This window comes from Seriola dumerili, unplaced genomic scaffold (genome assembly GCF_002260705.1).
Source record: "Seriola dumerili isolate Sdu_G_001 unplaced genomic scaffold, Sdu_1.0 BDQW01000091.1, whole genome shotgun sequence".
NCBI lineage: Eukaryota > Metazoa > Chordata > Actinopteri > Carangiformes > Carangidae > Seriola > Seriola dumerili.
The window spans coordinates 2,812,690-2,840,679 of record NW_019174346.1 but is presented as its reverse complement, the minus strand read 5'-3'; the positions used below and the strand labels follow the sequence as shown (position 1 = coordinate 2,840,679).

Here is a 27,990-nt window from a genome sequence, read left to right as displayed (position 1 = left end):
GTAGGCCTTTTATTTTGGAGGGAAAACAAAACTTCGAGCCGGAAGTGATAATATTTTGGTCGTTCCCTGTAGAGGAGACATTCCGTGTGAGAAATGCCCTCACTTTTACCTGCAGTGGCTGAACAACTTTTCCGAGATATCCAGAAAACATACCAGGAAACGTCTCAAAGTAAGACGAGAGTGGTAAACGGTAAATATATGACCGTTAGCCCTCGGGCAGTTATAATGTATAAGTGGTTAGCATCACTAGCTAACAGTTGGGTATAGCATACTGTGACAAACTCGCTTGTTTTTATGAGAAAAGTTGACTTCAACTGAACTTTTGTCAGGAATGAATAGTTACAGTATTTTTCCATTAATGAAACGCTGCTGTTGTGTTAATGTTAATGCAGTATTTGGCATATTTTGTTTTACTCCGGCGTTTTACAACGGTGTGGTTTAATAATCCGGCGGTAGAGGGCGCTCTAGCAACACACTTCCACTTTTTCTCATGTTACTAGGTTAACACATGGGGTTAACACTAGACACCTGAAAAGAAACACTTTTATTCACTGCAGACATTTTATAGGAAAAATGTAAATAATTATAATAATGGCTCTTCCATTTAGGTGTCCACTTCCGGGGTCCGAGTAGAGGCCTTCTTTCACAGCAGACATTTTGACTTAATAACCTCAGGAATCTATGAAGTGTCTCAGTGAGCAGTGACCCCTAAATAAAAGTAGCCAAATGGAATTCATTAGATTGTATTACTGACAACTGCGCTGTGGAAAAGGCCTGTTGTAAATGCTAGCTTACTGGGACATTTCAATGGAGCTGAGCCATTTATGTTATTAGCTGCCATCAAAAAATGTCCCATTGTTGTATTATGTCCAACACAATGAGACTGATGTAATTCACACATGACTAGCCAGTCTTTATCACCAGGCTCTCAAATCAACAGGTAACATTACAGTTATTGACAATACAGTTGTCTCTGATCAGTTTTTCTCTGGCAGGACTGAGAATGGGAATGAAAAAACCTACAATAAAGTTTTGTTTATTTTGTCCACCAAGGATTGCCTGCCAAGCCCTAAATCCTGATTATGCTTGATAGATCTCCTTGGACTTTTATTACCATTAATCAGTGGTTGTGTTTATCTGTACTTGGTCCTTTTTTAAAAGACCAAACTGAAAAGTACATTCTTATTTTTAGCTTTGGCTTTAATGTGTACACTGAAGTCATGTCGAGGGACCAAACAATACTGTGGGTTTGAATAGTTGACACTGTGCCACTCAAAGGCATTCAACAGTTTTCTTTGCACATATTATCTGAATCAGTTATTAAACTTGAACCCACATCTGTTGGGCCTTCAGCTTTCCTCTCCAGCCACTAGTGGGAGACAAAAATGTATTCCGATGTTTTACCAAAAAGTAGTAATACCAGCAATACTATACTATTTAAATATATGTGATTAAGAAACCTTTTTTCTGTGTATAAAATCTAACACCATCAGATAAATGTGAAGTAGTATTGAGTTACTGAGTAAGGTGCACCCAATGATTATTTTCTGAATTAATTGCGCCCTCTATTAAAACAAAATAGAAAATAGAGAAAAATTCCACAATCAGAATTTCCCAGAGCTCAAGGTCGTATCCAGTGTATTGCTCTGCCAATGTGAGACAAAGAAAACGCAGCAAATTGAGAAGCTGGAACCATGAAAATTTACCTAAGCGATCTCTCGATTATCAAAATATCTGCAGATTAATTTTCTGTTGATTAATGACGTAAAATTTAGTGCTTTTGTTGCAATGCTTCTTTGCAGTGTAACAGCAGTTAAATCTTAAGCTTTTGTCTGTGTATTTAACAGCATCAACACAAAAGCAGGATGTTAAACCAGATTGAAATGAATGTAACTACCATTTTATTATTTAGTTGGACAGGACAGCTCTTAACACATTAAATCAGGTAAATCATCTTAAAATTTGTCACCTTTAAATCTGTGTAATGCACATTTTAAGCAATTATTTTTTCTCTTTTGCAGTTCCTGATGACCTGCTTATTGCGTAAGTGTCTTATTTCCATTTCTTATTATCTTTCATCACAGATATTTATCAGTAACTCTGCCACCAATAACATTATTTTGCTGTCACTCTTATGAGTTTTCGACTTTATGACTTTCTACAAATATATTATCTTTGGCTTTCTGAGTTACGATGTGAGCGAAAAGTTCTGCACATGGCTTAATGGCTGAGTGGATGTAAAGTGTGCAAACCACACCGAGGAGGACGACGGAAGCATTTTTACAGTCTGGATTTGCCAGATGACGTAGCACTGAGACACAGTGCTGTGATGCTGCTCTGTGTCTTTGCTGCGACAGTTCCTGGCATAATGGTCAGAGTTACTGGGAGTGTAGTGGTGTTCCCTGTCTGGGTCAACATGGCCACATCCTGCCTGCTTGTCAGGAAGACTCTCATTTACAGGCTCTTCATCACACTTTCTGGTAATTCACAAGCAGACATCATTATCCATTTTTATATTTATCTCCCAGTTTCCCTCATCTTTGCCTCCTGGGAAGACTTCCACATTATTGATTACAAACAAAATATAATTTAAAAACTAACAAACTGATTCATTCAAGTTTTAGTTTTACATTAGCAAAGTTGATGTAATTTGCATCAAATCAAATCCTGTAAAGGATCACAGTTTATTATATTGAAAATCAATATAATTGTCTGTCATGGTACTTTGCATTCTTGTCATATGGTGATATAAATACATATAGATATATTAATAGTAGAATAATAGTAAATGAATAATAATAACGTAACATATATTTTGATTTCAATATATCCCTCAGTCCTCGTTTGGTCTGAACTGGTAAATTTAGATAATTTAAGCACAGCTACACAAGAACAATTTATTATTTTTTGCCATCTGAAGCATCAGTTTTAAATATCAATTTCTGGCGTGAGACTCCTAAAACTAACGAGCAATGGCCTCTCTCTAGACTCACCACTGTGTGAGGATTCATCAGTCATACAGGGAAAAAATGACAGAGAGGCAGAGGTGGTTCTTCTACCAACAGTCGCCCCAAACCAGCTCCACAGGGATCCTGACAGAACATGCTTTTTTAATGACTTGTGCACATAAGTACAGAAAATGTTGGAGACGTCTTTATGTCTTTCCCTCACCTCTTACATTTTCCTCCTCGTGTCTTTCAGTCTCAAGTTTGTCTTCGGGCCTTGTGCGTTACAGGCTTTGGACCTGGTCGACCAGCGTTCAGTCACCTGTCTGTCCTCTCCCAGTGGACGTAAGGCTTTCCAGGTATGTCATGTATCTGTCAGCCTTCACAATCAGCATCCGACCTGCACAGTTTACATCCTGCAAATGAATGGTTTGCATTTTAACGTGAAATTACTGCAACTATATCCACGTTCTTTCACAGCAAGGCGATTTCCAACTTGTAGGAGCTGCATTATTAGTGTGTGTAGGAATATTCTCATTCCACTCAATCAAACTGTTGGACGTCTGGATTTTCTGCCCCTTTAATTAGTCGTTTGCCTGTTTCCACTGTTCTCTGACTCCTGGTTCAGCTGTGTTCTTCTCACCAAAACAGCACACAATCTTTTTAATAAGTTTCTAAATATATTTGACAACTAGATCAAAAGGGTTAGGGTTAGTGATGATCTCCCTTGCACCTTGTTTTAGTAAGTAATGTTACCTCTAGTAAAGAATCTAATTTTGATCCCTTCATCTTTCAGTGGCCATCCAACTTTAAAGCCCCTTCTCTGTCAAAATCCCCTCAATCACCAGATTTGTTCATGAATCAAAATATTTTAGATCACTATTCAGCGTCAGTATGTAAGAAGTCCATCCCGACAAAAGGAAAGGAGCTGATGTGACTCATTTTGAATACAGTATTTGTAGTTTGCAGGTTTTCATTTCTGGGTGTTTAGAAGTGAAAAAACATCACCTCTGTTTTGGGAAAGTGGCCTCAGATATTTGGAGCCCACTTTGGATCTTAATCTTCTGATAACTCCTTGGATCCTTTTCATCGTGGTGCGTCCAGTATCAAGTCCCAGCACGACTCACACACAGACACACACACACTACTGTTTGCCGACTGAATGTCAATGAAAGACGGATACTTGAAGTGACTCCCTGAGATCACATTTTCTGTCAATGCATCTGGTACATATTCACTCACCGGCCACTTTATTAGGTACACATGTTCAAATGCTCGTTAACGCAAATATCTAATAGGCCAATCGCATGGCAGCAACTCACTGCATTTAGGCATGTAGACACGGTCAAGACGATCTGCTGAAATTCAAACCGAGCATCAGAATGAGGAAGAAAGGTGATTTAAGTGACTTTGAATGTGGTGTGGTTGTTTGACGAGCTGGTCTGAGTATTTCAGAAACTGCTGATCTACTGGGATTTTCATGCACAACCATCTCTAGGGTTTAAAAATATCCAGTGAGCGACAGTTCTCTGGGTCAAAATGACTTGTTGATGCCAGAGGTCAGAGGAGAATGGCCAGACTGGTTGGAGCTGATAGAAGGGCAACAGTAACTCACATAACCACTCGTTTCAACCAAGGAGACCTACCTAGGAGAGCATCTCTGAGCACACAACACGTGGAACCTTGAAGCAGATGGGCGACAGCAGCAGAACAACACACCGGGTTCCCCTCCTCTCAGCTGAGAACAGGAAAACTGAGGCTACAATTCACACGGACTCACCAAAACTAAACTATAGAAGAAAAACGTTGCCTGGTCTGATGAGTCTCGATTTCTGCTGCGACATTCGGATGGCAGGGTCAGAATTTTGCATCAGCAACATGAAAGCATGGATCCATCCTGCCTCGGATCAACGGTTCAGGCTGCTGGTGGTGGTGTAACGGTGTGGGGGATATTTTCTTGGCACACTTTGGGCCCCTTAGTACCAACTGAGCATCGTTTAAACGCCACAGCCTACCGGAGTATTGTTGCTGACCATGTCCTTCCTTTTATGACCACAGTGTACCCGTCTTCTGATGGCTACTTCCAGCAGGATGACATCACCATGTCACAAAGCTCAAATCATTTCAAACTGGTTTCTTGAACATGACAATGAGTTCACTGAACTCCCGTGGCCTCCACAGTCACCAGGTCTCACTCCAACAGATCACCTTTGGGATGTGGTGGAGCGGGAGATTCGCATCATGGATCTGCAGCAGCTGCCTGTTGCTGTCATGTCAATATGGACCAAAACCTCTGAGGAATGTTTCCAGCACCTTGTTGAATCTATGCCTCGAGGAATTAAGGCAGTTCTGGCAAGGTGTACCTAATAAAGTAGCTGGTGAGTGTATATATAATATATCTTATTAGAAACTTAATGAAGTGGTCTCCTCGACTGATTTCTTAAAGTATATTGTACAAAGTACTTTACAAACGCAGAATATTATATTCTTAAAAGTTTATATTACTTAAAAGTTAACCTCAATAGGAGCAGAATTACTTGTGGGAGAACAGGGCAGTCTACCGAGGCTGTGGTCATTGTGACCTAAATTTCCTGTAAACTCCTTCAGGGCCCTGCAAAAACAGTTTTATGAAAGGAACTGTAAAATACAATGCAGCTAAATAAAGACTGTTTGGACAGTTTCAGCTCAGTCAGTGCTGTCTTAATTGTTTCACCTCATTTCATGTACGGCTGTTTGACATTTGTGGTCCAGCAGAATGTATTGGAAATGAATAATATATTTTTATTCTCTTATTCCCTCTTCCGGGAAATGCTTTTTTTTTTTTTAAATTTCTTGAGAGCAAATGTAGCACAGAATAAGAGACTCTTGACGTGTTTTCTATTTCTGTTCTTAGTGGAAAACAAACTTCCACAATAGACTGTTTACTTTGTTTTATTTGGAAATTGTCAGTTTTCCCAATTATTTCTGACCTCTTATATCTAGATATAATTATAGATATATATATAATATTTAGATTTTTCTGATGATCTTTATACATTAAGGTCTGTGATTCCAAAAACATTGTATTTGTTCTAATTGTGGTTGTGACCATATATTTTGAGCTGCAGTAATTAATCAATGAGTGAGGGTTATGAGAATTTGCCGCTTGTCTTCGTCATATGTGATAGTAAATGAAATATGTTTTTGTTTTGGACAAAAGAAGCAGTTTAAGAACATCACTTGGGAAACAGTGATGTTTGTTTCTGATTTATTTTTTCACATTTCTACTAAATGAATAGTGGATTTATTTATAAAGTAATTTGCGGATTAATTGACAGTGTAAACAATTGTTGATTGCAGCCCAAACTTTGAAGTTTTCATGGCATTATTTTGTAAATTGAGAAGAACTGATAATAATTTGCAGGTTGATACAGTATCTGTCTGACTGTAGTGTCTAGTTGAGGTGACACAGGTTTGAACCTGTGGGAAGGTCGCACATTTCTCTGCTTTATCGCTCCACCGTTGACGTGTGGTGCTACAACACTTCAGTTTGTCACTCACCCACAGCTGCAGGTTGATGTCAGAGAAAACTATTATTAGAGGAATAGTTCAACCTATTGGAAATTAGATTTATTCACTTTCTTACCAAGACATAGATGTGAAGATTGATACCATTCTCATGTCCATGTGATTTAAATATGAAGCCACAGCCAGCAGCCAATTAGCTTAGTTTAGCATGCAGCCCTCAAACAGGTGGAACCGGATTGAGTTTACCTACCAGCTTACTAATTAGCACATGAAGTCTTTGTTTAATTTGTACAAACACTGAGGTGTAAAAACAACAAGTTGCGGTTTTGTTCTGGGTTATGATCTGGACAGTTTCTCAGGTGAGCAAAGTGACTCCTCAAAGTCTCTTTTTTACGCCTCCGCACCAGCGACAGGCAGAGCTGGAGGCATCATGTTCTCAGGTAGTCCGTATGTCCGTCCCCTTCTCATGAACGCAGTATCTCCCTTCTAATTTGGCACAAATGTCCAGTTGGACTCAAGGATGAACTGATTAGACTTTGGTGGTCACAGATCAAAGGTCAAGGTCGCAGCGACCTCACAAAACACCTTTTTGGCCATAACTCAAGAATTCATATGCTAATTTATGACACAATTTAACACAAATGGCTAATAGGATAAAGTGATGAAGTGATCACATTTTACATCCAAAAGGTCAAAGGTGAACTTCACTGTGACATGCAAAAAACACTCCTGGCCATTATTCAACATTGTAACTGAGGAAGGAGAGATTGGGACCGTGTTTCCTGCAACTTGGCTGGTTGGCAGAGGCGGTGATTCCTGTTTACCTGGCAGCTGGTCCCAGCAAATTGTTATTCCATACAAGTATTGCGAGTTTTTGTACAGATTAAACAAACACGGTATAAGGTGTTAAACTGTGAGATTTAGAGGTGCTGGTTGGATCTGGTGGCTGGTAACTTCTAGACAGAGTCAGGTTATTGTCATTCTATTCTATTAATTCTCATTGATTCTCTATTCTCATAAACTCTCTGACTATTAATTTAAATGAAGCCCTGCAGTAGATGATTGTTCATGTGTGTCTATCAGATGTACTGTATTAGTTATGTAATAGACTTAATCGTTACTCAGATTTGTCCAAGTTGAATATTCCTGCCTTTTTTCCATCAGCCTGCAGGTTCAGACTTCTCTGTTGAGAGCTTACATCGTGCAGTGAATCGCATGCCTTCACAGGGAAGTTTCACCACATGAACCGCACATTAGTAATCACATAGTCTTCTTCTTTCTCTCTCTCATACATCTTGAAGATTGAGTTTATTTTGTCACATAAACAGCTGTGAGTGTTGCTCCTGCGATCAGGTTCTGTTTTATGTTTTGACAGTTAGAGATACATTAAGTGAGACTTGAGTTTATACAGCGTCTGTTCATAGACTGTCTCAAAGCCCTGGCACAAATATTTAGCTTACACTGGTCTTTGCTTCTCTCAACTTGAATTTGACAGTAAGTGCTTCAGTGGGCAGCTGCTGAAAACAAACCAAGCTCTTTCTATCCTAATACCAGGACATAGTTGAAATGGCATTAAGATATAAGCTCTGGCTTAATATTATCACAGGACGTCTCTCACTTTTAAGAAATAAAGGTTGAGGAAAGGAGGTGAAGACACCTCTCTGAGGATCAAAGGTTGTTTCATGAAGTTTCTGTGTCTTCTTACTCAGTGCAGACCATACGTGGGCAGCATGCGACGGCACTAAGAGTTAGAAGAACATCATTAAACCTCTGGAAGAGTGATCTCAGTGACAACAGTTGCAGGACCACTGGATAATTTAAAAGATAAACCTCTCTACAATTAGTCACCCACTTTTCAAGTGTCTTTACAAATTTCCTGTAAGGCAGGAAGAGGATAAGCGAGCAGATTTCGCTCATCAGATCATGAAAAAAGAAGCATAAAAAATTAAATTTCTTAAATGCTTTCAGGAAGTTGATGAGACCAGTGTTTGGAAATGAACTATTTTCTTAGACCATATCTAGTACTGAGTTTACTAGAAATAAGCTGACTTGAGTGCTAACTGGGCACTGTGTCAAAGAGATGCTGAAATAGAAGCTGATAAATTAGCAAGTTCTGCCATTTTAGTCATTTCCTGTTAATATTCTGTTTCCATGGGACACAACTGACTTTCTCACGTTTCCGTGGTTGTTTGGTCTCGTCTTTCCTCAAAAAGAATGAATAACTCATGAGATCTTGGCATTTAGCTGCTTTTCACCTTATCTCATTCCTAACACTCAGTGACCTTTTCATAGGGGATGGTGTACCAAAGCCTGCTGGGACATGGAGGTAGTTAGTGCATTCTCATCGGTAGTGAAACTCAGCTGTATGAACATGGACACTCTGCGGATGGCAGCATTGAGTCTTTTACTCAACAAAACATTGAGGGTTGCTGATGAGGACAGTGGTGCTGAAACGATTAGCTGTAGTAGTTTACTGACATTAATTGTTAATTGGTTAATCATTTGATTTAGACAAAGATGCCAAATATTTACTGGATGTGCTGTTTTGTATCGTTGTAAATTGAATGTCTTTGGTTGAACAAAACAAGCACTTTTATTATTTTTTTGACTTCTCTGATCAGAAACTGTGCACTGTCTGTGAGGCGGTGAAAGGAGCAGTTGAGATGATGACGTGCTGATGTGAGCGCCTGGTTATGACGAGCAGCAGCTACAGAGCCCCTCCAATTTATTTTATCCTTTCTCCAGCAGTGTTAGTTGCCAAACCATTCTCCTGACTGGAATGGAAAACAGAAAGCTTGAAAGCTTTTTAGCACTTGAAGGAAATCGTCGGTTCTTGAATGGAATAAACAGCCAAAGCCTCAGAAGTCAAAATAAAGACATCATATCAGTACATATACAAGGGCTGTGTATCTCAGTGTATTCCCAGAACTTTAAATTTCCCAGAAGCCCTGTTTGTGGCGTGAAACCAGTGGACAGAGGGCCGTCCAAACTAATGGTCCTCTCACTCATAATGACTTCCCGAGAAGTATTCTCCAGAGAGCCAGTATTTCAGGCTGGAAGGAGCCAGAGCTTTGCGGAGGCTTGAACTCTCACTGCTCCATCTGCAGCGACTGAATGGCAGATCTTGATGTATAGTGTTTGTTGAGGAAATCTGGATCCCTGCCAGGCAGTGGAAGCCTACAGTTTGTGTGTCTGTTGGTGACATTAGCTGCCAGCTTTGCAGTGTGAACTGCAGCAGAGCCACATAATCTATGAAGCCAGCAGACAACAAAAAGAACCCGAGTGTGAGCTGGTTTTTAATAAACTTGGCGCTTTAGAAACTGTAGAGGTCCTTGGCTTGGTCCTCACAGTTTCCCTGCTTTTGTCCCCATCCTGCTGTGTATGATGCTTTATTCATCTTTACCGTGGAGTTTTAAGCCCATGTAATTGTCTCTGGTGCCTTATTTATAATGAAGTGTCACATTGAACAAATGAGGTGTTTTTACTTTAGTAGGTCACGGAGAAAGGTAATTTATCGGAGCTCCGGAGAGTAATGGAGCCTGCTCTGCCATCTTGGGGAGCATTAGTTATTGTGAAGTGTCAAGCTAATCCACTGACTTAATGTCCTCATGTGTCGTGTGCATGAGGACGAGACTTAAATCACTGTCTATAGCTGGAGTGAGCGGCAGCACCGTGGGCAGGCGGTGCTGTCAGCCAAGGCCATTAGACGACACATACAGGTTGTTTAAAAATGCATCGCTTCTATCTCGTCCCCTCCAAATAACTAATTTGAAATGATGAGGTTGATGCAACCTCACCTTCAACTCAGCCACTGTTCTGTCACTTTTTTATGAAACATTTAAAAGCTGAGTCCAAAGAACAGAGTTAAGTCAGTGTGTAAAGGACTCACATGTGACTCTGCAGGCTGGAAATCACAGCGTCATGACTTACAATCATCATAACTTCTGGTGACGTTAGCTGGTGTAGTGACACCGAAACAGTGACGGAGTATATGAATGGATGTCTTCCAGCTGTGAATCAGAGGATGTGCTTATGTCTCAGTGAATTACCATGACTGCTGTCGTAATGTGTGAACGGTTTGATTTCACACGCGGAGCAGCTGCAGGGCTTGTGTCTAGATGACATCATCGCTTATCTTTTGTCTCTGCGGTGTAACTTAAGGACAAACTGGCTCAAATTCACAAAACATAGAACAATAGAAATTATATGAAAATTGAAAAAAGATGATTTGTTTTCACTTTAACATTAAGTGAGTTAGTTAGTTTCTTTTTACTGTTGGTGGAAGTCAAAGTAGCATGAATATAAGCAACGTGATTTAAAAAACACAGGGTGGGTAAATACTTCATGAAGTTGGATTTATGGTGAGATAGAGATTTTGACATTTGAGAAAAATGTTGCACCTCAGCCTGCCGTGTCTGGACTTGTCCGACATTTGTGATACAGTAAAAAGTTTTTCCTTCATGCCTTTCCACAGTTTAACTCTCCACGGCTCCTCAGCTGCTCCGGCTGCAGCCAGGACAAACAGCCTGGTGATCATGTTTGATTGGTGAATCTCCTCCCTCATGAAGACACAACTGATGCTTGTCTCTGTGTGTATGATCTTTCACACACAAGTTGTATTATTATATTATATTATATATTTGAATGTACTTTGCATGAATCTGTTGCAGGTAATGGGAGGCTCTGGACGTTTGTACTCTTGCTTTGTGTCCTGCCACTATTGTCCGTGCCCAGCCTTCGCCTACACCGTGCTCCGCAGAAATGAAGGCCTGCTGGTGAGTCTCATACAAATTGTGACGCTCAGTTTGGGCTGAAAATGGAGCCTCACTCTATTTTTGGTACCAACCAAACATCCGAAGCTTGGTCTGATTCATATTGTTCTTTCCTTTGATCAGACAGTTTCTAAATAATTTTGCCAGTTTGTTCTCTTATCGATCATATCTGCACTGGTAATAAAACAGTCATACACAGTCTCTATTGGGTTTGACTTTTGTCAGAACACATATATATGGTACACAGTGTATACAGTAGCTTATTTACAGCCATTGCGTCTTGTCAGCCCAGTGTGTAAATCCTGGAGAAAACCATCACCCAGTCAAAAGTGAGACGAAGAACACGTTGGAATGTGTGTAACAGATGTACTGTGGTGTGGCCGTGTTCTTGTCTGGTCGCTGACCGGCTGTTTTTAACTACATATCTACAAGCAAACAACCTCAGCTCCCGCTCTGAGTATCAGAGGGACTCGTTTTCCCTGGAGGATGCTGCTAAAATCAGTGTGAGAAACAGAGCGGCATCATAGCAAGGAGACTCCATGAGCGGAGCTGATATCATTCCCCATGAAAACACACCGGAGACATAAAACAGTTCAATAGCGAGCCAGATGACACTGGAGTCAATGGACATAAGACTTCTGGTGGATGAGGTTTATATAACTCTCTGGTCCCAAAGTCAGAACTATACGACACTCAGGAGACTCTTGAGTTTGACCATGCAGTCTGCAGTGCTCCCCTGCTGGAGCCACTGTGCTCTCTCAGGGGCCCTGCAGGTTCCAACATGGCTGGATAAGGCCAGACCAGGTTTACACTGCTGATAAGGAGGTCAGAGGACAGATAAAGATGCTCGCCCACCAACAGCAGGCTGCCATGAGCTCATAAACTCAGCTGACAGGAGAAGCTAGTAAACAAACTTGTGTACCTTTGTCCTTTGTCTTAATGTTTATGTAACACACTGATCCACGGGCGCTGCTGTGGAGGAAATCTCATTTATAATGCATGGAACAGGCAGAGGGTGAAAACAAGTCAGTGATTAATTTTAATATTGATAATAATGAGAGGAGCGGGTTCAGTGACACATGCACACAGATACGCAACTGCAGGGCTGCTTGTCATTCAACACACACGTCAACTCCTGGACTTTCTTCTTATTCATCACACAAACACTCCATTTAAAAAATAACACACACTTGTAGCGCTCTTACTCATGCAACTTTCCTATTTGTAATTTCATGTTTATAATTTGATATAAATATTGGAAATCGTTCTGGTATTTGTGACCAGTATTCTCAGACTGAGGATCAGTCTGTGGAAAATTTCCGACAGGTCAGAACCAAACGGCTTCTTTCTAGTCTGGTGTTTACATGAGATCTTTGAATTTAAATCAGTGGAGTGTCATTAAGGCCATGTCGTTAATCACTTCGGTGCCTGTGGTTATTTCATGAATCAGTGTCTCTGCTCTTTTCTCCCAGTGCAAACACATCCTGGCTGCCTACCTTTGTCAGGCCCTGGGTGTGACGGAGGAGGAGAGCGTGTCAGATCAGCAGATGTCCATGCTGCTCAGTGGGACAGCAGCACCCTGACACCCAGGTAGGTCCACTACCACGTACAGCAGCTGGACCAGCACACCTGGCCCCAAGGGGACACGATGGACCCTCCTGAATGAGGGCCCACGTTTCAAATGTGCATTTTGAGCCGCTGCTGAGAGGACGGACGCATGACCATGAATCCTCCTCTCTTGCATGACTTTGTGAAAGATGCCAGATGTTGCTTTATTTATTTTTTCTTTAGCGGAGTTCTTTATCTGTTACCAAGGAAACGCCTCCTGTTGAATCAGGGTGCTGCTTTATTTTTAGGTTATTTTTATCTAAAAACATGAACATATTTCCAGCTTGTAAACACAAATTGTCGTATGATCTCAAATTGAGATTTTAGGAATAAAGACTGATCTGTAACAATATAAACATTACCTTTATTAACAAAATAATTCACCATACATACAGATTGCATCATGTTAAATAGCAGTATCAGTTTGCAGTTGTAGTTCTGTTGAATGAAAGAAAGAATGGCCTCTGGAAAGGTTGCACATCAGCTCGACCACAGTGGATGTTTTTCCTGATTAGTAGCGACACTATAGCACACTGACAGATAGGTACTTCGGAATGAAAGGCAGGAATGTTGAACTAGATCAACTCGTTATTGTCCGTCTTAACCTTTTTAAAAATCGCAAAAGAAGGCAATAGTTTGACATCAATCAATAGCTTGTAGAAAGTCGGACACCTACAGTACTTATTTTTACACATCAGTCAACAAAGACAATAACACAACGTTACAGTGCAGTTACAGTGTAGATGTCTCCATTGGAATGTACTAAACCGTCGGCACACTCCTGTATTGTAGCCCTTGAAGTTAGATCAGAGGTGGGACACTGGACACAACAGCACACGAGGGGAGAGAATGAAGCGCTCGACGTAGGACCGCTTGTTAAACACCAACACAACATGGTTCTCTGTCGCCAGTGAAGCACACACCAAGACGGGAAATAACCTTAAATGTCAGTGCAATGTGTTTTCGTTTGTGTAGTGATGGCTCTCAACAAAAACACCTTCATTTTCATTTTCTTCACATAAATTACAACACTCCAAAATAAAATAAAAAATACTCTTGCTTTGCTCTGATTAATTTCACCAGAGCTTTTTTTTTGTGATTCATCAGCTCTCTGTCTTCAGTTTCAGAAGCTCAACAGGAACCTTCACAAGAACGCTGACCACCACACGGCAGCAGAGAACACGCCAAGCATCAGGTGCTTGAAGATGTGACTCGGTGGAAAGGCAGTGCTGCAGCTGTGTTCCCTCAGACTGTGATGTTAAAGTATGAGCACCGCGGAGAGCGAAAGATTTGGACTCTGGACGTAGTCGTATGTCTTTGCTAGCACAGAGGGGGAAAAGAGTGTTACAGTATTAGCATTGTGATTAAATGAGTCTTCAGTGCTGTATGCTTTTAAAAATGCGCTGTTTTCTCAAAGGGAAGTTTGCCTCAGCTCAGTCAGTGACTTCAGCAGCTTCAGGAGGACTGACTGTACGAACAGGGATCCCAGCTGAGGGGGGGGGGTGTCAGCTGGAGTCCTAAGGCAAGTGACATTCATTTACAGCTAACTGAATCAAAGCACAGATGCTTTGTGTTATGTAAGCCACAAAATACATGTGTACCAGAAGCCTGAATGATGAGGAATAATGAATATAATCATAATCATTTAAATGGCGTGTCTACTTTTACAGTATGTCATCAGTTGGCTCAAAACAAAGCATCTGAAAACGCTCTGTGGTGAATCAGCACTTCCTGAGCTTTTGTCTGAAGAAACACGGGAATGATATGGAGCACCACTGCAGGTGTGTTTCTCTAAACTTCGACTTATTTCTGTGTCTGCGTGACCGAATCAAATCGTGCCGTTTGTGTCGGAGTCACAAGAACGCCATCCTCTGGATCACAGCCACAGAGGTCAGAGATTATTTTGTCTACCCCTGTGGCCCTGAGAGATGATTCATGGGACAGGAAAAGCATTTCTTTTTTTCTTGCATTTTTCCCCCTCTAGTTTAGTTTTTTGGCAATTTTCAATAAGCAGGCGTGTCCCTGTGTGGACCGCCGCGTCCCTCCGCCTGCGTCGTTTTGTGGAGGAGTCACTAGAGCAGCGGCAGGGACACCTGCAAAGACTGAAGCAGCAGCTCGAGAACATTTGTTTTACAAAGATATGTATTCTCCTTATCTGTCTCCTACTTTGGATATTGATATGAAAAATACCTCCTCTAATAATCAAATAAAAGATAAAGAAAATCTATATATAGAGCCTGTGATGATCATGAGTATGAATGTGGGATGTAGACTACTAATATTGTACCTTTCTAGGTGCACAAATACAGATCTCACCGCACAAAGTCTTTTGATCTTTACATTCTCAAAGAAAAGGTCTTGTAATAAATAAATAATTAAACACTGGCACTGAATGTTGACAATATAAAATAGCAGGGCAAAGAAGGAGTGTCTGGAGTTGTAACAGGGTGGATTCAGAATGATAAATAGCAGTTTAAGTTTGGATCCTGTTCACAGTCCTACAAATCCAGTTAGCTTCATCAGATTTTCTTTTAAATCAAAAATCCTTCACAATACAAAAGTTACGTAAGACGACAACAACATTTCACTGCTCGACCCCTGATACTTGACACAGTTCATAAATAAATGTCCACATTCAAGGCGCGTTTAACATCGGTTCATCCTCGCATATCATACCCTTGTTCTGTAAACATTAGAAACCGCAGTGGAAATAAAATTCAAGACTGAAACGACAGAGCTGACATATAATACTCCTCCTCAGTACGACTCTCTATAGCAGAGGGTCGATGGTCATGTGGATTTGGTCTCTGTTGCGTCTGCTGCCGTTGGAGCTGAGGTACAGCTCCTCCCTGCGGCACAGGAAGTGCTGGGCCAGGATCTTGCGGAAGGTGTTCCTGAAGTCCTGGATGCGGTAGGCGTAGATGATGGGATTGACCGCAGAATTGGCATGAGACATAATGATGGCCATGTACATGACGACCGCCGGCTTCTTCAGCTCCTCGTAGAACAGCGTGAGGCAGTTGAGGATGTGGACGGGCAGCCAGCAGATAGCGAACAGTCCCACGATAATGGAGAGGGATTTGGCGGCCCGGATCTCCTTCTGCAGCAGCCCGTGGTGATGGCTGTCCCCGTTGCCCACGCACTTGAGCTCGATCTGTCTCAGCTGCTTCCTGGCCACAGTGAAGATCTTCAGGTAGATGCCCAGCATGATGAGCAGCGGCAGCAGCACACAGACAAAGAAATTAAAATACACCATGTAGTGCATGTCCACCACACTCTCAAAGAAGCAGTGGAGCTCGCAACTCTTTAGCAAGTCCCCTCTGCCGCTCGGCCCCTTTGTGAGGCCAGTGTTTGTAGTGTTGTCCGTCCCGGAGCTGTTCCTCTTGCAACTCAAGTACTTCCGGTTCCAGCCAAAGAAAGGGATGAGGCCAATGACAAAGGAGAGGATCCATAAAATAGCAATGATTTCTCTGGCGGTCTTTCCTGTCATTAACTCCTTGTACCTAGAGAAAACACAGCAGAGGTTAGTGTCTGTACAATGTCTCCAATGTGGAAGTGTGAACATGTATGAAACTGTCTCTGGTGCGTTTTCTGTGGTCTATTCATTCAGTTTAACAATCTTCTGATGTAAACATTTGCCCATGTACGACTCATGATCTGTAGATGACCTTTACCTTTTTCATTTTCTCTCAAAATCCCAGCAGCACTCAGCGTTAGCTGACTGTGTATCTGTCCAATAAAATACACACTGGAGAATCAGACAACGGGAATCTTTACTTCTGCTCATAGAAAGTGAACAGCTGTCGACGTGGTCTAATGCGTCAGCCAAACAATCAGGATAGTCAAGTGTGACAGTGCATTGTTGTGGTTTGTTGCATTCAAGTGACGTAGGAAAATAACAACTTTGTCTTTTTGTAAACCAAACATCCAGAATTAACAATAACACAAAGACAAGAAGTTCGGCTCGTGGTTGGATCCGAAACATACACAATCAAAGCAACAAGACAGGAGAGGTTGAATAAAACATTAATGCAGTGAAATGAGATCTTGACAGTCGTCAGCCTTGTTTTTGAAAAAGCTGCCAAATAGATTTTTACAATGTTTTCTTCATGCAGTGGCGGAAGAAGTATCAGTACACCTCACTGTGAAGATGCTCCATCACAAATAATGTCCTGCATTCAAACTCTTAAAGTACAGAAGTATTGTCAGCAAAGTGTAATTAAGTTATCAAACATAGAGCAGTCACTTGGCAGCTGAGTTCCCCTTGTCATGGTGTTACATTATTTTTAAATAGTGGATTATGATTAATATGAGCAACAGGTTGAGGCAAAGCTAATTGTAACTATTTCATATGTGTTCAGTATTTCAATCTATGATGGTGCATCATATTTTATAAGTTCTTCCTGTTCTGTTCTGTTAAGGTGTGACTTAAGGTGGTGAACTTTATACGTGCTGGTTGCGTTCTGTAACTGTGGTTAGCTGTTTCCCCCTGTTTCCAGTCTTTATGCTAAGCTAAGCAAAGATAACTAGATGCTGGCTGTAGCTTCGTATTTAGTTTACAGACACGAGAGAGGGATTGATCTTCTCATCTCACTCTAAGTAAAAAAAAAAAAAAAAAAGCACATTACTAAAATGTCCAACTCTTTTATCTGAAGCCCTGCAGTGGATGATTCATCGAGTCTATCAGATGAACAGTGGCAAGAAAGAGTGAACCCTGTGGAGTTACCTGCATTTATGTATAAATGAGTCTTAAAATATGATCAGATCTTCCTCTGAATTACAATTATGAACAAACAATCTATTTTAAGTGATGACACCCAAATCATAGTTTTGTTTTTGTCTATATTTAAAAAAAAAAATCCCCTCAGTTCATCCTCTCACCCTGACACAGACCCTGACGTGTGACTCGGAGGGAGGAGGACGTACATGCTCTGTGGCCAGTGGAAACTACACCCTCAGTTCAATTAAAAAAAGTACACAGCTTGTAAACGCAATAATAAAAGATAAACACACATAGCTGCAGGCAGTTACACCCCATATAACTCTACCAGCCATTTCAACTTTCCATGTAATCATCTAACTACAACAGCAACACACAGGCCTGCTTCACCCTGAACACATTATCAGCTGCAAAATGAAAACATTAAGAGTGCTGCTATCTGACTCCATCGCACATCCTGCTGCGCTTCAACTAGTACAACAAACACGGCGCTGAAATGACACACACATCGGCTTTAGGTGTGATGTAGGTTAACTGTCTGCATCTACATTCAGAAGCTGTGAGCAGGAGTGTACCAGAGCAAACCCACAGAGCGTGAACGTGTGAAAATGAAAGAAGCCAGTGAAACACTTAGAGGCTTTTTTTGATTTTCACTTTTTCCTCTGTCTCGGCTTCGTGCTGTTTAAATTGTGAACTGATTTCGTGTGTTTCCTGTAGAGCCATTGCCTGACTGACATATGAAAGGAAATCCTCAACAGTAGGTGCACGGCGGCTGCGTGTTCAGATGCAGAGCTGATTCACACGAGTGTCGGCCTGCTGGTCCCCGCCATATAAACAGTGCCCGAAACAAAATGAACTGTTTCCTCAAAGTGATTCAGGTGGGAGACCGCATGGTCATGACTCATACAGATGTGTACAGGAGTGCGGTCACACACACACACACACACACTGAGCTGGAGGTGCCAACCATAATCCATCTGACATCTACTTACATGATCACATTATGTCACAAGTTAAAGTTCAGTAACACTTTGTTTAATATAATAATGATCAGTCATTAATAAGACACAGGTTAATGATGGAATAATCATTAGTGAATGATTAATAAAAACATTTTCATACATTAATCTGTTGTGTTATTAACAAACCATTTGCCAAGTAAATTGTAAATGACTAATAACTTATGATTAATACTTTTACACTCCATTCGATTACTAAACACTGACTTGTTAACGGATGGGTTCACAGTTTTTCAAAATAATACTCACATGCCCACATGTACATGTACGATGAAGGAGTTATTGGTGACTGTAATCAAACTTCCTGTCCACAGTGGAGGTGAAAAGATGGGGGACAAAACCCGCAGCTCTTGTTCTCGGCTTAAATACGGAATAAAGTTCAGCTGACTGAATATGAAGCTTCATATGAGTCTGAGTGAGGGGGGATCACTTCACAGCTCCTATGGACAGGATGAATTATATCTGTTTGAATGTGGGAATGAGAGAACTGAACTGAAGCCTTGACCGACTGAGTCATCCACCTCCTGAACACAGTCACCTACCTGCGACTGACCAGCATCTACCTGACCGGCTGTGCATCACTGTGGTGTTTCACTTCACTGTATCACTGTGCGCTCTCAGGCTCTCACATCCTTTAACAAATCTATCCGACATACGGTGAGCAGTGGAGGGAGAACGCAGCAGACGCAGACGCGAACTCAGTGGGCCACAAATAGACTATGACTAAGATAAACTGAGGAACTGGTCGCGCTACTTCAAGAAGAAACATTCACCTCGTGCAGAAAACGAAGAAAGAAACTGCTGATAAGTGAGAAACAGAACAACATTGTTTGTACACAATGTATTCAGCAGTAAATGTTTTCTTTTTTAGTGTTGGCAAATGATTTCTCAGGATTATACCTTGACTTGTTCAGATACATAAACATGAAATCCCCTTTTTTGAACCAGTTTGCTGATGTAAATATAATCCACACCCATGGACTGACAGGTGTTGTACATGTAGGTAGGTGTAGTGTTGTGTCAGGACAGAAAACGTCACCTAGTGCAACAATATCACTTTCTCTCTGTGTTTTTGATGAGAAACCGTATGCGGCTGTGGCTACACAAGATAAAATCATTAACTGTTGGTTTTGGTCTCATCACAGTGCTTTATAAAGAAAACTATAAAAACCAGTCTCATCCTTTAAAAAGCTGTGAGAGATGAGTGAGGCCAGGCTGTGAGGAAGTGGGCTCAAACTGCAGCAAACGCCTCTGACTCAAAGGGCAAAGGCAGGAAATTGCTGCCATCTAAGTCCTGGTTTCACATGCAGAGAATTTGCCAGTAAAATGAAAGTTGTTAGTCAAACACGGCTTCATAATGATTAACCCCGTCCTCCTCTGAGAGGGAAACAGCCCTGGGTTCTAATAATTACGACAATCCCAAGAGTCAATTATTCATGAGTGGCGTGCGGGTCCAGCCTCCGTCCTGCGACTCTGCTCCAGGGAGGCGAGCAGGTCGACCCAGGGGCCATGAATAATACAGACATCTGCCCATGGGTGGGGAGGGGGGCTTCAGAGCTCACATGTACAGCAGGCAGCACAGGGTTCGTTTTCTAGAGGGTCCATCTCCTGCTCATCGCCTCCCACTCTCTCTCTCTCTCTCTGTCTTTGGAGGGAGGGAGTGAGCGAGAGGCTGAATGGATTAGCTCTGGCATGACGACAGCACGCTGGCATCTATCTTTGTTTTGCTTTCTTTCTCCATACATCCCTTCTCTTCTCTGTGCGGCTGTGCTTCCGCCCGGGGCTGCAGACCTTTGCCAGGCCACAAACACAACCACACACACACACACACACACACTGCACACACACACACACACACACACGGCACACACACACACACACACACACGGCACACACACACACACACACACACGGCACACACACACACACACACACACGGCACACACACACACACACACACACGGCACACACACACACACACACACACGGCACACACACACACACACACACACTCTTCACAACGTCTGCTTAAATATCCGGCAGGGTCCGCAGCTCAGCTACAAACACAATCAAGCATGTGCCCATTCACACTGACAACACAAGGGGATTTTATTCTTCACCCAGCCTGCGGTGTGTATGCAAACAGAGCTGGAATGCCTTTGCATTATATATTTAGTTTAGGAGTGTCTCTCTAAAAAAACAAGCTGCATTAAAACCACAAATGCAAGTTGAGGGTAAAACCAAGTAAACACGTATTTGAATATGTAAAGCTGTCACGCTCCAATTTGTGAGAGTTGTTTTGACAGAAGATAGACAGGAAAAATTGATATAATCTCTGTGCATTTTCATGGAGAAGAATGACAGAGTGTAACAGTGCTTCTAGCTGTGAAGCTCAACTACTCCCCTGATAATCTATTTTTTTCATAAATAATAATAATCAACTTTGCTTGAAAATGTCTAAAAATGCCCTTTCTTGCAATCTTTAGAAAAGTCATTAAAAAAAAATCCAACTAACTAACTAACTGACTGACTGACTGACTGACTAACTAACTAACTAACTAAGTAGAATGGAAAACAGAGAGAGCGCGAACCTACTCCAAGGCTAATGTCAAACAATCAAATCAAATTTATATATAGAGCAAATTTAAAAAACAGCTGATCAAAGTGCTGCACACCAGGAAAACACAATCAACACAGAGAATCAAAGACAATCACAGACACTAAAACAGCACAACAAAAACAAGCAAGCAGATCTGACTGATCTTGGCTCAAAGGCTAATGAGAATAAAACTGTTTTGAGGCGAGAGTTGAAGGAGTGGATGGATGGGGCGGAAAATCTAATCAGTTCATCCTTAAGTCCAAGTCAATGTTTGTACCAATCTTGAAGAAGTTCCGTCAAGGCCACGAGAATGGGATGGTCAACCTGAAAACAATGTGTCTCCAGCTCTGACTGTCGCCGGCCTGGAGGAATAAAAAATCAAATTCATACTAAATGATCCGGACCTGTCCCAAAATCTAATGGGTTCTTCCCAGGCCCATGCCCCCTCCCTCCACCAAGTTCGCTGCAAATCAGTTCAGTACTTTCTGCTGACAGATAAACAGACACAGGTGAAAACATAACCTCATTTCTGGAAGTAATAAAACTTAACAAAGAAAGAACAATATGGTCGGGTTTTACAGCCCCTTCAGGCTGGAGAGACGTCGTCTTGCTCTGAGGAAATGGTCAGTTCTGTGTCGCTGTGATAATAGCAATCAGTGTCGTTTTAACCCAAGGGTGTAGATTTGGTCTCAACATTGGTAGAAATGCAACAATCCCGCCCCACCACCCCTCCAAAACAAAGAGACTGGCTTTTTAATGCCATCAACCAAACAGTTTATTGCCCATCGCAAATGTTATATATTTACATGTGTTGAATATCCATATATGAAATATATGTGCATATGAAGTAAAATCATATATGTATTTAGGTATAGCATATATATGTAAAAATTACATATGAAACCTGGTAGAAATTGGAACAATATCATGTATTGACATATATGTCTAGCTAATAGAAACATGTTTTTTTAGTATATCTTTATATTATCTACGTATGTTACATAAATATATATCCATCCCAAAGCCTGTCGGTATATGTTCATTAATATAAAAGATAGACATGTATGTTTAAATTTAATGAGGAATTATTGAGAAAATTATATACAGACATATAGAATTTTAATAATCATGTTGTTTTAATAAAGTTGCATTTTACTGGGTATTTCACAAACCTGCATGAACTTATATCTTGATATATCCAAAGGATGTATACATGTCATAATAATATATCCTCTTATATGTCACACATATGATAAGATCACTTTTGATATAGGGATATATATGTCATATATATGTCATGAGTTATAGTATAGTAAGGCATGAAAACATCATAGAACAGTAAAGGAAAAATGTCATGAAAATAATGTGCAGGTCTTTGGATTGCGGGAAGTAGCCAGAGTACCCGGACAGAACCCATGCAGACATAAAGAGAACATGCAAAATTCACAAAGATGGTCCAAGGCGGTGTTCAAACTGAGAGCATTATGAGGCAACAGTTGCAAGAACTTCACTACGGTGCCATCCCATAAATATAGTCATAGTATAGTAAGGCATAAAAATGTCAAAAAACGTCATAGTATAGTAAGGCATAAAAAGTTATAAAATGTCATAGTATACTAAGGCATAAAAATGTCAAAAAACGTCATAGTATAGTAAGGCATAAAATGTTTAAAAAAAAAGTCGTAGTATAGTAAGGCATTAAATGTTAAAAAATGTCATCGTATAGTAAGGCATAAAATGTTATGGTACAGTAAGGCATAAAACGTCATAGTATAGTAAGGCATAAAATGTCATAGTATACTAAGGCATAAAATGTTATAAAATGTCATAGTATAGTAAGGCATAAAAATGTAAAAAACGTCATAGTACAGTAAGGCATAAAATGTTATAAAAACGTCACAGTATAGTAAGGCATAAAATGTCAAAAATCATTATAGTATAGTAAGGCATAAAATGTTATAAAAACGTCACAGTATAGTAGGACATAAAAATGTTAAAAAAAACGTCATAGTATAGTAAGGCGTAAAACGTCATAGTATAGTAAGGCATAAAATGTCAAAAAACGTCATAGTATAGTAAGGCATAAAATGTCATAGTACAGTAAGGCATAAAATGTCATAGTATAGTAAGGAATAAAAATGTCAAAAAACATCATAGTATAGTAAGATATAAAAATGTCAAAAAAACATCATAGTATAGTAAGATATAAAAATGTCAAAAAACATCATAGTATAGTAAGGCATAAAATGTCATAAAAATAATGTGCATGTCTTTGGATTGTGGGAGGAAGCCAGAGTACCCAACTACCCATGCAGGCATAGGATGCACATGCAAAATCCACCCACAATGGTCCCAGGTGGGATTCAAACCAAGAACCCTTGCATTGTAAGGCAACAGTTACAACCATTGCACTGCTGTGGCACGCCATATATATGGTCATAGTACACTAAGGCATAAAAATGTCATAGTAAAGTAAGGCATGCTGACATTTTCATGGGACTTTTCGACAGAAATTAAACTCATACTTTGGTATATCCACTGTTATGTTTAGTCCTGCTAGCAACCTGACTGTTAGCCTGTAGAAGACAGAAGCCAGTGGTAGCTTGCTAGTTAATGCTCGCTAACATGGATAATTAACATTAGTTGACATTTTTCTGGTGATGTTAGGTACCACTGTGATATTCTCACCCGACGTCATTCTTCAGATAGCCCCCGCTCTTTCAGTTAATCAAATGCTAGCATGCCTAAATTGGTTTTCTTGGAGACGTAGCCTCTTGGAGGGCACATTGGTATGATCTAATATAACTTCACTCCAAACATAGTTGGGACAATTCTGTCCTCCCAAAATATTGGTAGGGACATGTCCCTACTCTCCATGTGCAAACCTATGCCCTTGGTTTAACCCATCACCTCCATCACCTTCCATTTCCACAGCTGTCTGTGTAAAACACCCTCACAGACCAGCGACAAATTAAAAGGACAAACCTGAGTAAATGAATGCTCAAATATAACAAATTCAGATGCTTCTATACAGGGGACAAGGATTTACTGAACAGCTTGATAAAATCTGAATCATATACTTGTGAATGGCCCGATCTCAACCCAACTGACAGCACTCTATACTGTTGAGTCCATACAAAAAACTCAACCCGGGAGTCAGTTAGCTTAGCTTAGCATAAAGACTGGAAGCAGGGGGGGAGCAGCTAGCCTGGTGCTGAATAAAATACCCCACCAACACCTCTGAAGCTAATTAACACAATATACCACTCTCTATCTGTCTCTTTTATATCTCTTGATCCGTACACAAACTAAAATGTAAAAACAATATGTAGTTTTACATGCCACTGTATTTCTTGGTAACTAGTGGCTGGGCAAAGTAACTTCCTCAGCTTTGACACCCACAGAGAAATAACTACACCACATAACCCATAATAAAACCAGAACAGATTCAACAAACACACAACATGTAAATCAGTGAGCGGTAGCGGTGCTGAGGACAGGCTAGCTCCTGTCTCCCTGTTTCCTGTCATCATCATGATGAGCTAAGCTAACGGTCTGCTGTCTGTAGCTTCGCATTGGATACACAGACATGAGGGTGGTGTCAATCCTCTCATCTAACTCTCAGGAAAAATAAATAAATAAGTGTATTTCCTTAAATGCTGATTTCATTACTGTTGTCAGTCAGCCTATGTCAAACTGTAAAACCCACACACACCATAAATCACACACTGATATCAAGTCCTCAAACCTTGTTCCTACACACATTGTTAACCAATGTTAACATCTTACTGCACTTGTCCTCTATAGTCTCCACAGCTGATCCCAGGTCATTTCAGGACCCTAAAAGTCTGAGGACCACCTGGACCCTGTTTTCCCTTCATTGTCCATGTGATTTCCATTCAGATCGATAAAAAATGGGTCACTTGTTTGAACCCACCCCCACATGTGCTGAAACAAAGACAAGAAGACTCTTCAGCTGTCCATTAAAATGATGAAGCTGAAATGTGCTGAATCAGCAGCCTGAGGCGAGGTGATGCCCCATTCCCTCACCACAAGCAAGGCAGCGCTGCTGGTGTGGGTGGGGACAATCCTTCTGTGGTGCGCGCTGTGCTAAAGGTTATTCGAAAGCTCCAACTGGACGGAGGGACAAAATAGCTGGAGGGTGTTTTTCTGAGAAATGCTAAAGGGGGGGACGGGGGTTCGAGGGGAGTGTTGAGTGTTTGTGTGGCTTCTCACGGGGTTTAAAACATCTGGCTCTGGCCTTTCACTTCTTCTAAAACCATCTGTGAAAACACTTTTATCTGAGAGAGATTCACAATCCCAAAGGGCTGCAGGACTGGCTGAACTCACACACACACACACACACACACACCAGACACTGCTGCATGTAATTTGAGCTGAACATACACACACTGATCTTATTATCACGTGTGTGCATGTGTGTTTTGATGGTGGGAGTTGGGCTTTCAGAGGAAACTATAAAGTTTCATGTTGAAAACTTGTTACAGAGGAAGTTATGAGAGGTTTACAGGCAGTTAAAGTCAGTCTTTTCTGTGTGAGGAGGTGTGTTAGATTTGCTTTCCGTCCGTGGGTCAAAAATAGAAGCACAAATGGGGATTTTTACAAGCCACTTGTTTGGTGGCAGAAAACCTTCATCCCAGACTAGTGTCAAACTGTCCTTCCTTGCCAGTGTTTGAGTGTAATGGAAATGACAGCTTAACAGCCGCTCAACATGAGCAGCCCCCAAACACACCCAGAGCCCACAACATTCACTGCACTGAATGTTGCCTTAAAATAAAAACTGTCAGCTCTCTGACACTGGTGAAAAAACAAACAACACTCCACCAGGAGACGGACGACTCCCAACTGATAATAAAGCTTCTTCATTTCACGGAAATATCAAGCAGCGCCGCGTCTCTGCTTCTGTTTCTTCAGGCGGACTGTAGACGCACTCAGCGGCCGCACAGAGGATCTCTGTGGCCTTTGCCGTCAGGATCAATGGAGGTGACACACTGTGGTCAGGTATTGATTCGACATCTCAGCCTGAGATGCAGGAGGTGTCAGAGTACAAGCACCGACAGTCAGCTTCTTATCAGCTGAGGAAAATGATCTAAAATGATTCAAGTGCTCAGACCACAGGTTTCTTGGGTTTGTGCTGTTGTAATAAGAGAGTCACCGCCACACATGTGAAGCTGACATGATCTAAAGCCTTTAGATTATAGAATCAAGGTTATAGAACAGACACTTCAAAGTGTCTCTAACTCCAGATTTAAATAATGTTTAGACGTATTAAGTGATTATCATTCCAAGTTTCAATATTAACGCTGCTATTTTTACACCAGACTCTAATCTCCGCAGTAAACTCATTCATGAGATCACAGAGCTGATACTGATCTTCCAGCTCCTGATTGGGATTATTTCTCAATGGTAACAGAGTGACAACATCTAGAGAGAATTATGTCCAGCTTCTTTATTTCTGCTTATTTAGCAGATTAACAAGAGATTAAACATGCAGGACACTTTCAGTTATAGTTACAGTGTAGACAGATGACTGGCTGGTTCAAGAACCAACTGGGTGGTTGAGACTTTAATTCAATTTGCTAGATTGGAAGAAAATAAAATGAGAGGTGGAGAGTGAATGTTCTCATCTAGGTTTCACTATTTTCCCCTTTGACTTCACAGAGTCTTCATAAGCTGCAGATTCATTTCACACCAGAGGTAAAATGAACACTCACAACACTCACCTTAGAGGAATTTTAACTGCCAGATATCTGTCAATAGCGATGGCAAGCAGACTGAAGATGGAGCTCTGTGTCAGTACCAAGACAAAACAGGCCAGGAACAGGCACCCATAGAAGTCCAGACGGATGCCGATGCTGATGGTTATGGCAAAAGGGATGGCGAGGCAACCGACCAGAATATCAGCCACAGCCAGGGACACCAGAAAATAGTTGGTAGCGTTCTTCAAAGTGGTGTTGATGGCGACAGCCCAGCAAACCAGTATGTTGCCGGATATGGAGAGAACAGCAATAACCACTTCAATCACGATGTATAACGTATTCATCTCAGCAAAGTGTGTTCAAGGACTAAAACCTGCAGACGGTGACCCACAACACTGTGTCTAGTCCCAGAGGAGTAAAAAAGTCTTTCTGCTATAATCCAGGAATATTCCACAAGTGTGAGCTGCACAACCAGCCATCTGCAGGAGAGAGAGAAATTACTTCATATCCATCTTGAGAAAAATGTTCCAGCATCAGAAAGTTGACAGAAGCTGTAGCTGCGCATTAAAGCTGAAGTTTGCGTCAAAACAGATGTAAAGTCACTGAACATGGTCTTCGCTCACCTTAATGAACCTGTACATCGTCTCTGGATGTTTTCACATCAACAGCGACCGATCTGTGGAGCATTTCAGCGGCATCTGTAGATCTGCGTCGGAGGCTCGGTGTCACACGACTAAACCCGCAACAGCAGTTTTGAAGTGGAGGGAGAAGCGCAAGAAAAAAAGGGGGGAAAAACTGAATTTCACAGAGAAGCCACGCCCCGAACACACACACACATACTCACACACACACACACACACAAACACACACACACCCTCGCTCTCTCTCTCTCTTTCTCTCTCGAATGCGATCACAAGTAGCTGATAAGCGGAATCCCGAGCGAGCGTCATTCGTCTACCGTGCGTAATTACGCGCCAGTTAAACAGCACCATCTACGCCGCCACCACCACGTGCTTTCCATTTAATGTAAACGCTGTCTGATATGCACATGCACGCGCACCCACACTACCCAGACACGCAGCTGCATCTGGTTTAAATCA

At 41.3% G+C, this 27,990-nt stretch overlaps 2 protein-coding genes and 1 long non-coding RNA gene across 4 annotated transcripts; 2 read left to right on the top strand and 1 right to left on the bottom strand.

The window, feature by feature from the left end:
* Positions 1-80: 80 nt before the first annotated feature.
* On the top strand, positions 81-14,331 carry zswim7 (zinc finger SWIM-type containing 7). 2 transcript variants are annotated; one of them, XM_022745943.1, is made up of 6 exons: positions 81-169; positions 2,022-2,043; positions 3,202-3,304; positions 11,123-11,227; positions 12,697-12,814; positions 13,954-14,331. In XM_022745943.1, the coding sequence occupies exons 1-5, from the start codon at positions 94-96 to the stop codon at positions 12,805-12,807; spliced, it is 417 nt and encodes a 138-aa protein (XP_022601664.1). In that variant the 5' UTR covers positions 81-93; the 3' UTR covers positions 12,808-12,814; positions 13,954-14,331. The 2 variants fall into 2 exon arrangements, with proteins under 2 accessions (XP_022601664.1, XP_022601663.1); XM_022745942.1 differs by having other exon boundaries at positions 81-190.
* On the bottom strand, positions 14,332-27,627 carry adora2b (adenosine A2b receptor). The gene is made up of 3 exons (XM_022745941.1): positions 27,514-27,627; positions 26,915-27,369; positions 14,332-16,335 (listed from the first exon to the last, which is right to left on the bottom strand). The coding sequence occupies exons 2-3, from the start codon at positions 27,232-27,234 to the stop codon at positions 15,603-15,605; spliced, it is 1,053 nt and encodes a 350-aa protein (XP_022601662.1). The 5' UTR covers positions 27,235-27,369; positions 27,514-27,627; the 3' UTR covers positions 14,332-15,602.
* On the top strand, positions 16,267-19,529 carry LOC111222272. The gene is made up of 3 exons (XR_002665124.1): positions 16,267-16,355; positions 18,270-18,430; positions 18,886-19,529. It is a non-coding gene; the product is annotated as an uncharacterized LOC111222272 (long non-coding RNA).
* Positions 27,628-27,990: the final 363 nt, after the last annotated feature.

Coding starts and splice junctions, on each gene's coding strand:
- zswim7 (XM_022745942.1), top strand. CDS start 94: ATGCCCTCACTTTTACCTGCAGTGGCTGAACAACTTTTCCGAGATATC. Junction 191..2,021: donor TAAGACGAGAGTGGTAAACG/GTAAATATATGA, acceptor TCTCTTTTGCAG/TTCCTGATGACCTGCTTATT. Junction 2,044..3,201: donor CCTGATGACCTGCTTATTGC/GTAAGTGTCTTA, acceptor CGTGTCTTTCAG/TCTCAAGTTTGTCTTCGGGC.
- adora2b (XM_022745941.1), bottom strand. CDS start 27,234: ATGAATACGTTATACATCGTGATTGAAGTGGTTATTGCTGTTCTCTCC. Junction 16,336..26,914: donor GCAGTTAAAATTCCTCTAAG/GTGAGTGTTGTG, acceptor TGTTTTCTCTAG/GTACAAGGAGTTAATGACAG.